Source organism: Lampetra planeri, unplaced genomic scaffold, assembly GCF_965212315.1.
Source record: "Lampetra planeri unplaced genomic scaffold, kcLamPlan1.2.h2 scaffold_1832, whole genome shotgun sequence".
In the NCBI taxonomy this organism is placed as follows: domain Eukaryota; kingdom Metazoa; phylum Chordata; class Hyperoartia; order Petromyzontiformes; family Petromyzontidae; genus Lampetra; species Lampetra planeri.
The window spans coordinates 5,888-17,500 of record NW_027614576.1 but is presented as its reverse complement, the minus strand read 5'-3'; the positions used below and the strand labels follow the sequence as shown (position 1 = coordinate 17,500).

Sequence of the window (11,613 nt, the reverse complement as noted above, 5' to 3'; positions counted from 1 at the left end):
GGGGCAAGTGCTGAGACACAGACAAAGCTCCCCCAGGTAGCCTCTGGCAGGGCTGTAGGGGCAAGTGCTGAGTACAAAGACAAAGCTGCCCCAGGTAGCCTCTGGCAGGGCTGCAGGGGCAAGTGCTGAGACACAGACAAAGCACCCCCAGGTAGCCTCTAGCAGGGCTGTAGGGGCAAGTGCTGAGACACAGACAAAGCTCCATCCCCCCCAGGTAGCCTCTGGCAGGGCTGTAGGGGCAAGTGCTGAGACACAGAGATAAAGCTGCCCCAGGTAGCCTCTGGCAGGGCTGTAGGGGCAAGTGCTGAGACACAGAGACAAAGCTCCCCCAGGTAGCCTCTGGCAGGGCTGCAGGGGGCACGTGCTCAGTACACAGACAAAGCTCCCCCAGGTAGCCTCTGGCAGGGCTGCAGGGGGCACGTGCTCAGTACACAGACAAAGCTCCCCCAGGTAGCCTCTGGCAGGGCTGCAGGGGGCACGTGCTCAGTACACAGACAAAGCTCCCCCAGGTAGCCTCTGGCAGGGCTGCAGGGGGCACGTGCTCAGTACACAGACAAAGCTCCCCCAGGTAGCCTCTAGCAGGGCTGCAGGGGCAAGTGCTGAGACACACAGACAAAGCTCCCCCAGGTAGCCTCTGGCAGGGCTGTAGGGGCAAGTGCTGAGACACAGACAAAGCTCCCCCAGGTAGCCTCTGGCAGGGCTGTAGGGGCAAGTGCTGAGACACAGAGACAAAGCTCCCCCAGGCAGCCTCTAGCAGGGCTGTAGGGGCAAGTGCTGAGTACAGACAAAGCTCCACTCCCCCCCAGGTAGCCTCTAGCAGGGCTGCAGGGGCAAGTGCTGAGACACAGACAAAGCTCCCCCAGGTAGCCTCTAGCAGGGCTGCAGGGGGCAAGTGCTGAGACACAGACAAAGCTCCACTCCCCCAGGTAGCCTCTGGCAGGGCTGTAGGGGCAAGTGCTGAGTACAGAGACAAAGCTGCCCCAGGTAGCCTCTAGCAGGGAGCGGTGGGTGCAGTGGTTAGCGCGCTGCGCTATGAACCCGGCGACACGAGTTCGATTCCCGCTCATGGCCACCAACACCAGTGACGATTATCTGAACCGGTCCCGGGCCTCCCCTAGGTCGACTCAGCCTCAAATGAGTACCTGGTGCGGTGTGTAGTAAACATCGTCACTGGGGAGACAAAGGCGGCCGGGCGTGATGCTGGCCACCCACCCCCCTCGTGTGCCGTTGTGGCCTTCATAGGGGCTCGCTAACAGCACTTGCCCCTACAGTCTGTTGAGGCTACACGGGGGATCTTTGTCTTTGTGGGTGGGTGGTGTGGGTGGTGGGGTGGGTGGTGGTGGAGGTGGTGTGGGTGGTGTGGGTGGTGTAGTGTGTGTGTCACTCTGTGTGTGTGTGTCACTGTGTGTGTGTCACTGTGTCACTGTGTCTGTGTGTGTGTGACTGTGTGTGTCACTGTGTCTGTGTGTGTGTCACTGTGTGTGTGTGTGTCACTGTGTGTGTCACTGTGTGTGTGTGTGTCACTGTGTGTGTGTCACTGTGTGTATGTATGTGTGTGTGTGTCACTGTGTGTGTGTCACTGTGTGTGTCACGTGGTGTGTGTCACGTGGTGTGTGTCACTGTGTGTGTCACTGTGTGTGTCACTGTGTGTGTGTGTCACTGTGTGTGTGTCACTGTGTGTGTGTCACGTGGTGTGTGTCACGTGGTGTGTGTCACTGTGTGTGTCACTGTGTGTGTGTGTCACTGTGTGTGTGTGTCACTGTGTGTGTGTCACTGTGTGTGTCACTGTGTGTGTGTCACTGTGTGTGTGTGTCACTGTGTGTGTGTCACTGTGTGTGTGTGTCACTGTGTGTGTCACTGTGTGTGTGTCATTGTGTGTGTCACTGTGTGTGTCACTGTGTGTGTGTCACTGTGTGTGTGTCACTGTGTGTGTGTGTCACTGTGTGTGTCACTGTGTGTGTGTGTCACTGTGTGTGTGTCACTGTGTGTGTCACTGTGTGTGTGTGTCACTGTGTGTGTGTGTCACTGTGTGTGTGTCACTGTGTGTGTCACTGTGTGTGTGTGTCACTGTGTGTGTCACTGTGTGTGTGTGTCACTGTGTGTGTGTCACTGTGTGTGTGTCACTGTGTGTGTGTGTCACTGTGTGTGTGTCACTGTGTGTGTGTCACTGTGTGTGTCACTGTGTGTGTCACTGTGTGTGTGTCATTGTGTGTGTCACTGTGTGTGTCACTGTGTGTGTGTGTCACTGTGTGTGTCACTGTGTGTGTGTCACTGTGTGTGTCACTGTGTGTGTGTCACTGTGTGTGTCACTGTGTGTGTGTCACTGTGTGTGTGTCACTGTGTGTGTGTCACTGTGTGTGTCACTGTGTGTGTGTCATTGTGTGTGTCACTGTGTGTGTCACTGTGTGTGTCACTGTGTGTGTGTCACTGTGTGTGTGTCACTGTGTGTGTGTGTGTCACTGTGTGTGTGTGTCACTGTGTGTGTGTCACTGTGTGTGTCACTGTGTGTGTCACTGTGTGTGTGTGTCATTGTGTGTGTCACTGTGTGTGTCACTGTGTGTGTCACTGTGTGTGTGTCTGTGTGTGTGTGTGTGTCACTGTATGTGTGTGTCACTGTGTGTGTGTCACTGTGTGTGTGTCACTGTGTGTGTGTCACTGTGTGTGTGTCACTGTGTGTGTGTCACTGTATGTGTGTGTCACTGTGTGTGTCACTGTGTGTGTCACTGTGTGTGTCACTGTGTGTGTGTCACTGTGTGTGTCACTGTGTGTGTGTCACTGTGTGTGTGTGTCACTGTGTGTGTGTCACTGTGTGTGTGTGTCACTGTGTGTGTGTCACTGTGTGTGTGTGTGTCACTGTGTGTGTCACTGTGTGTGTCACTGTGTGTGTGTGTCACTGTGTGTGTCACTGTGTGTGTGTCACTGTGTGTGTGTGTCACTGTGTGTGTCACTGTGTGTGTCACTGTGTGTGTGTGTCACTGTGTGTGTGTGTCACTGTGTGTGTGTGTCACTGTGTGTGTCACTCACCTGGGGGTCGTCGTGCTCTCAGGAACTCCCTGAGGTTTCCCTTCGACGCAAACTCCACCAGCACCAGGAGAGGCCCTGACGACACACGCGCACACAGCTAGAGGCAAAGCTCCCCCAGGTAGCCTCCAGCAGGGGACTGCAGGGGCAAGTGCTGAGTACAAAGATCCCCCAGGTAGCCTCTAGCAAGGTTATAAAGGGACAGGTGCTAAGACAAAGACAAAGCTCCCCCAGGTAGCCTCTAGCAAGGTTATAAAGGGACAGGTGCTAAGACAAAGACAAAGCTCCCCCAGGTAGCCTCTAGCAGGGGACTGCAGGGGCAAGTGCTGAGACACAGACAAAGCTCCCCCAGGTAGCCTCTAGCAGGGCTGCAGGGGCAAGTGCTGAGACACAGACAAAGCTCCCCCAGGTAGCCTCTAGCAGGGCTGTAGGGGCAAGTGCTGAGACACAGACAAAGCTCCCCCAGGTAGCCTCTAGCAGGGCTGTAGGGGCAAGTGCTGAGGCGCAGACAAAGCTCCCCCAGGTAGCCTCTAGCAGGGCTGTAGGGGCAAGTGCTGAGACACAGACAAAGCTCCCCCAGGTAGCCTCTAGCAGGGGACTGCAGGGGCAAGTGCTGAGACACAGACAAAGCTCCCCCAGGTAGCCTCTAGCAGGGCTGTAGGGGCAAGTGCTGGGTACAAAGATAAAGCTCCCCCAGGTAGCCTCTAGCAGGGCTGTAGGGGCAAGTGCTCAGACAAAGATCGCCCAGGTAGCCTCTAGCAGGGCGATGTGGTGGTGATGATGAGTTATGATGATGATGATGATGTTGACAAGGTGCTGGTGGTCGTGGTGATGATGATGATGATGGTGGTGATGATGATGATGATGTCACGATGATGATGATGATGGTGGTGGTGATGATGACGATGGTGATGATGGTGGTGGTGATGATGGTGGTGGTGGTGATGGTGATGATGGTGATGTCACTCACCGCCCTGCGTACAGGCTCCCAGCAGGTTGAGGATGTTCTTGTGTTTGCCGATGACGATGATGGTGATGATGATGATGATGGTGACGATGATGATGATGATGATGGTGATGATGATGGCGGTGATGGTGATGATGGTGATGTCACTCACCGCCCTGTGTACAGGCTCCCAGCAGGTTGAGGATGTTCTTGTGCTTGCCGATGATAGTGATGATGGTGATGATGGTGATGATGGTGATGATGGTGGTGATGGTGACGATGGTGATGATGGTGGTGGTGGTGATGATGATGGTGGTGATGGTGATGATGGTGATGGTGGTGATGATGGTGATGATGGTGATGATGGTGATGATGGTGGTGATGGTGATGATGGTGATGATGGTGGTGATGGTGATGATGGTGATGATGGTGATGATGGTGATGATGGTGATGATGGTGATGATGGTGATGATGGTGATGATGGTGATGTCACTCACCGCCCTGTGTGCAAGCTCCCAGCAGGTTGAGGATGTTCTTGTGTTTGCCGATGACGATGATGGTGATGATGGTGATGATGATGATGGTGATGATGGTGATGATGGTGATGATGATGGTGATGGTGATGATGGTGATGATGGTGATGATGGCGATGATGGTGATGATGGTGATGATGGTGATGATGGTGATGATGGTGATGATGGTGATGATGGTGATGATGGTGATGATGGTGATGATGGTGATGATGGTGATGATGGTGATGTCACTCACCGCCCTGTGTACAGGCTCCCAGCAGGTTGAGGATGTTCTTGTGCTTGCCGATGGTTTTCATCATCTCCAACTCGGCGACGAGGTCGGACAACTCCTTGTCAGTAGCGTCGTCTGGAGGGAGAGACACTCACCTAGTCACTCACCTAGTCACTCACCTAGTCACTCACTCAACCACTCACTCACTCACTCAACCACTCACTCACTCACTCACCACTCACTCACTCACTCAACCACTCACTCACTCAACCACTCACCACGTCACTCACCATGTCACTCACTCAACCACTCAACCACTCACTCACTTACTCACTCACCACTCACTCAACCACTCACTCACTCACCACTCACTCAACCACTCACTCACCACTCACCATGTCACTCACTCACCACTCACTCACTCACTCACCACTCACTCACTCACTCACCACTCACCATGTCACTCACTCACCACTCACTCACTCACTCACCACTCACTCACCACGTCACTCACTCACCACTCACCACGTCACCACCCTCCCCTCACCCCCCCTCACCCCCCCCCCCCACCCCCTCCTCACCCCCCCTCACCTCCTCACCTCCCCCTCACCCCCCCCCTCACCACCCCCCCCCTCACCACCACCTCACCACCTCACCCCCCTCACCCCCCCCTCACCACCTCACCACCTCACCACCTCACCACGTCACTCACTCCCCCCCTCACCGCCCCCCCCCTCAACCCCCCCTCACCACCTCACCCCCCTCACCCTCCCCCTCACCCCCCCCCCTCACCTCCCCCTCACCCCCTCCCCCTCACCTCCCCCTCACCTCCCCCCCCCCTCACCACCACCTCACCACCTCACCACCTCACCCCCCTCACCCCCCCCTCACCACCTCACCACCTCACCACGTCACTCACTCCCCCCCTCACCACCCCCCCCCCTCAACCCCCCCTCACCACCTCACCCCCCCTCACCCTCCCCCTCACCCCCCTCACCCCCCCCCCTCACCCCCCCCCCCTCACCACCTCACCCCCCTCCCCCCCCCCTCACCTTTGAGCATCTTGGCCGCGACGCTGGTGCTGTGGCAACGTCCGTCCTGGTCAATGCCCAGCGCCTCGCACATCACCACCTGGCCAAAGCAGCCCTCACCCAGCCGCTTGCCTAGAGTCAGCCTGGCACAGTCAGTCAGTTAGTCACTCAGTTAGTCACTCAGTCAGTCACTCAGTTAGACACTCAGTCACTCACTCACTCACTCAATCGCACATCACCACCTGGCCAAAGCAGCCCTCACCCAGCCGCTTGCCTAGAGTCAGCCTGGCACAGTCAGTCAGTTAGTCACTCAGTTAGTCACTCAGTCAGGCAGTCAGTTAGTCACTCAGTCACTCACTCACTCACTCAATCGCACATCACCACCTGGCCAAAGCAGCCCTCACCCAGCCGCTTGCCTAGAGTCAGCCTGGCACAGTCAGTCACTCAGTCAGTTAGTTAGTCACTCAGTTAGTCAGTGAGTCAGTCACTCACTCAGTCACTCAGTCGCACATCACCACCTGGCCAAAGCAACCCTCACCTAGTCGCTTGCCTAGAGTCAGCCTGGTACAGGTAGTCAGTCAGTCACTCAGTCAGTCACTCAGTCAGTCACTCACTCACTCAGTCACTCAGTCAGTGGCCATCACCACCTGGCAAAAGCAGCCCTCACCCAGCCGCTTGCCAAGTGTCAGCCTGGGGTAGTCTGGCAGGTAGTTAGGTAGTCAGTTAGTTAGTCAGTTAGTTAGTCACTCAGTCAGTCACTCACAGTTAGTCACACAGTCAGTCAGTCACTCAGTCAGTCACTCAGTCAGTCAGTCAGTGGCTCAGTCACACAGTCAGTCAATCACACACTCAGTCAGTCACTCAGTCAGTCATATAGTCAGTCACACAGTCAGTGGATGTGTATGTGTGTGTGTGTATGTGTGTGTATGTGTGTGTGTGTCACTGTGTGTGTGTGTGTATCTGTGTATGTGTGTCACTGTGTGTGTGTCACTGTATATATATCTATCTGTGTGTGTGTGTGTGTATGTGTGTGTATGTGTGTGTGTGTGTCACTGTGTGTGTGTGTGTGTCACTGTGCGTGTGTGTATGTGTGTGTGTGTCACTGTGTGTATCTTACTGTGTGTGTATGTGTGTGTCTGTGTGTGTGTGTCTGTGTGTATGTGTATGTATCTGTGTGTATGTATGTGTGTGTGTATCTGTGTGTGTGTGTGTATCTATCTATGTATCTGTGTGTGTGTGTGTATCTGTGTGTGTGTCTGGGTGTATCTGTGTGTGTGTCACTGTGTATGTATCTATCTATGTATCTGTGTGTGTGTGTCACTGTTTGTGTGTATGTGTGTGTGTATGTATCTGTGTGTGTGTGTATGTGTATGTGTGTGTGTATGTGTGTGTCACTGTGTGTGTGTCACTGTGTGTGTGTCACTGTGTGTGTGTCACTGTGTGTGTGTGTCACTGTGTGTGTATATGTGTGTGTGTCACTGTGTGTGTGTCACTGTGTGTGTCTGTGTGTGTGTGTGTGTCACTGTGTGTGTGTCACTGTGTGTGTGTGTGTCACTGTGTGTGTGTGTGTGTGTCACTATGTGTGTATGTGTGTTACTGTATGTGTATGTGTGTTACTGTATGTGTATGTGTGTGTGTGTCTGTATGTGTGTCACTGTGTGTGTGTGTGTATGTATGTGTGTATGTGTGTGTGCGTGTGTGTGTATGTGTATGTGTGTATGTGTGTGTATGTGTGTGTATGTGTGTATGTGTGTGTCACTGTGTGTGTGTCACTGTGTGTATGTGTGTGTGTCACTGTGTATGTGTGTGTGTGTATGTGTGTGTGTGTCACGTGGTGTGTGTGTGTATGTGTATGTGTGTATGTGTGTGTGTATGTGTGTGTGTGTATGTGTGTGTGTATGTGTGTGTGTATGTGTGTGTGTGTATGTGTATGTGTGTGTCTGTGTGTGTGTGTGTCACTGTATGTGTGTGTGTATGTGTGTGTGTATGTGTGTGTGTGTGTATGTGTATGTGTGTGTCTGTGTGTGTGTGTGTGTCACTGTGTGTGTGTGTCACTGTGTGTGTGTGTGTCACTGTATGTGTGTGTGTGTGTCACTATGTGTGTGTGTGTTACTGTGTGTGTCACTGTGTGTGTGTGTGTGTGTCACTATGTGTGTGTGTGTCACTGTGTGTGTCACTGTGTGTGTGTGTGTTACTGTGTGTGTCACTGTATGAGTGTGTGTGTCACTGTATGAGTGTGTGTGTCACTGTGTGTGTCACTGTGTGTGTCACTGTGTGTGTCACTGTGTGTGTGTGTGTGTGTCACTATGTGTGTATGTGTGTGTGTGTGTATGTGTGTGTGTGTCACGTGGTGTGTGTGTCACTGTGTGTGTCACTGTGTGTGTCACTGTGTGTGTGTGTGTGTGTCACTATGTGTGTGTGTGTTACTGTGTGTGTCACTGTATGAGTGTGTGTGTCACTGTATGAGTGTGTGTGTCACTGTGTGTGTCACTGTGTGTGTCACTGTGTGTGTGTGTGTGTGTCACTATGTGTGTGTGTGTCACTGTGTGTGTCACTGTATGAGTGTGTGTGTCACTGTATGAGTGTGTGTGTCACTGTGTGTGTCACTGTGTATGTGTGTGTGTGTCACTATGTGTGTGTGTGTCACTGTGTGTGTCACTGTATGAGTGTGTGTCACTGTATGAGTGTGTGTGTCACTGTGTGTGTCACTGTGTGTGTCACTGTGTGTGTGTGTCACTATGTGTGTGTATGTGTGTGTGTGTCACTGTGTGTGTGTCACGTGGTGTGTGTGTGTGTCACTGTGTGTGTGTCACGTGGTGTGTGTGTGTGTCACTGTGTGTGTCACTGTGTGTGTGTGTGTCACTGTGTGTGTGTATGTGTGTGTGTGTCACTGTGTGTGTGTCACGTGGTGTGTGTGTATGTGTGTGTGTATGTGTGTGTGTCTGTGTGTATGTGTATGTGTGTGTGTCACTGTGTGTGTGTATGTGTGTGTGTGTATGTGTGTGTGTGTCACGTGGTGTGTGTGTGTGACCTCTCGCGGGGGAACTCCCAGTGAGGATCCTCCGTGAGGTCAAACTCGAGGAGCCCCCCCAGGGCAGAGCCCCCCAGGGCAGAGCCCCCCGCGACTCCGCCGCCCCCCGCGCCCCCCTCACTCGAGGAGAAGCGGCAGCGGCGCACCAGAGACACGCCGGAGTGCATGGAGGACGTGGACTCGACAGACACCTGGTAGATATACACACAGACACAGAGACACAGAGACACACTGAGACACAGACAGAGACACACTGAGACACAGAGATAGACACAGAGACACAGACACACACACAGACACACACAGAGACACACACAGAGACACGCCGGAGTGCATGGAGGACGTGGACTCGACAGACACCTGGTAGATAGACACACAGACACAGAGACACACTGAGACACAGAGATAGACACACAGACACACAAACAGACACAGAGACACACAGAGAGAGACACGCCGGAGTGCATGGAGGACGTGGACTCGACAGACACCTGGTAGATAGACACACAGAGACACACTGAGACACAGAGATACAGACACAGAGACACAGACACACAGAGACACACTGAGATAGAGACACAGATAGACACACAGAGACACACACAGAGACACACAGACACACACACAGAGATAGAGACACGCACACAGACACACAGAGACACAGACACACACACAGAGAAACACACAGACACAGAGATAGAGACACACACACAGACACACACACACACACACAGAGACACACACAGAGACACACAGAGACACAGAGACACACTGATACACACTGAGACACAGACAGAGACACACTGAGACACAGAGATAGACACACAGACACACACACAGACACAGAGACACACACAGAGACAGAGACACGCCGGAGTGCATGGAGGACGTGGACTCGACAGACACCTGGTAGATAGACACACAGAGACACAGAGACACACTGAGACACAGAGACACACTGAGACACAGAGATAGACACACAGACACACACACAGACACAGAGACACACACAGAGACAGAGACACGCCGGAGTGCATGGAGGACGTGGACTGGACAGACACCTGGTAGATAGACACACAGAGACACACTGAGACACAGAGATAGACACAGAGACACAGACACAGAGATACAGAGATACAGACACAGATACACAGACACACAGAGACACAGAGACACACTGAGACACAGACAGAGACACAAAGACACAGAGACAGAGACACGCCGGAGTGCATGGAGGACGTGGACTCGACAGACACCTGGTAGATAGACACACAGAGACACAGAGACACACTGAGACACAGAGACACACTGAGACACAGAGATAGACACACAGACACACACACAGACACAGAGACACACACAGAGACAGAGACACGCCGGAGTGCATGGAGGACGTGGACTCGACAGACACCTGGTAGATAGACACACAGACACAGAGACACACTGAGACACAGAGATAGACACACAGACACAGAGACAGACACAGAGACACACACAGAGACAGAGACACGCCGGAGTGCATGGAGGACGTGGAATCCACAGACACCTGGTAGATAGACACACAGACACAGAGACACACTGAGACACAGAGACACACTGAGACACAGAGATAGACACACAGACACACACACAGACACAGAGACACACACAGAGACAGAGACACGCCGGAGTGCATGGAGGACGTGGACTCGACAGACACCTGGTAGATAGACACACAGACACAGAGACACACTGAGACACAGAGATAGACACACAGACACACACACAGACACAGAGACACACACAGAGACAGAGACACGCCGGAGTGCATGGAGGACGTGGACTCGACAGACACCTGGTAGATAGACACACAGAGACACAGAGACACACTGAGACACAGAGACACACTGAGACACAGAGATAGACACACAGACACACACACAGACACAGAGACACACACAGAGACAGAGACACGCCGGAGTGCATGGAGGACGTGGACTCGACAGACACCTGGTAGATAGACACAGAGACACAGAGACACAGAGATACAGAGATACAGACACAGAGACACACACACAGAGACACAGACACACAGACACACACACAGACACAGACACACACACACAGAGACACACACACAGAGACACACACACAGAGACACACAGACACCTGGTAGATAGACACACAGACACAGAGATACAGAGATACAGACACACAGACACACACACAGAGACACACACACAGAGACACACACACAGAGACACACAGACACCTGGTAGATAGACACACAGACACAGAGATACAGAGATACAGACACAGAGACACAGACAGAGACACACACAGAGACAGAGACACGCCGGAGTGCATGGAGGACGTGGACTCCACAGACACCTGGTAGATAGACACACAGACACAGAGACACACTGAGACACAGAGATAGACACAGAGACACAGAGACACACTGAGACACAGAGATAGACACACACACAGAGACACACTGAGACACAGAGATAGACACACAGACACACACACAGACACTGAGACACAGAGATAGACACAGAGACACACACACAGACACACAGAGACGCAGACACACACACAGACACACACACAGACACAGAGACACAGACAGAGACATGCCGGAGTGCATGGAGGACGTGGACTCCACAGACACCTGGTAGATAGACACACAGACACACACACAGACACAGAGACACACACAGAGACAGAGACACAGAGACACAGACACAGAGACACAGAGACACACTGAGACACAGACACAGAGACACAGAGATACAGACACACACTGAGATAGAGACACAGATAGACACACAGAGACACACACAGAGACACACAGACAC

General features: G+C 53.0%; 1 protein-coding gene across 1 annotated transcript in view; it reads right to left on the bottom strand.

Moving 5' to 3' along the window:
* Nucleotides 1-9,007, bottom strand: part of LOC144739998 (fibroblast growth factor receptor 1-like) — a gene marked incomplete at its 3' end in the record, with an annotated part of 10,838 nt that extends 1,831 nt beyond the window's left edge. The window contains exons 1-4 of the mRNA XM_078622884.1: nucleotides 8,774-9,007; nucleotides 5,764-5,885; nucleotides 4,736-4,846; nucleotides 3,025-3,099 (exon numbers count right to left, since the gene is read on the bottom strand). Coding sequence (XP_078479010.1) covers nucleotides 3,025-3,099; nucleotides 4,736-4,846; nucleotides 5,764-5,885; nucleotides 8,774-8,940 — 475 coding nt within the window. The remainder of the gene's footprint in view (nucleotides 1-3,024; nucleotides 3,100-4,735; nucleotides 4,847-5,763; nucleotides 5,886-8,773) is intronic.
* Nucleotides 9,008-11,613: the final 2,606 nt, after the last annotated feature.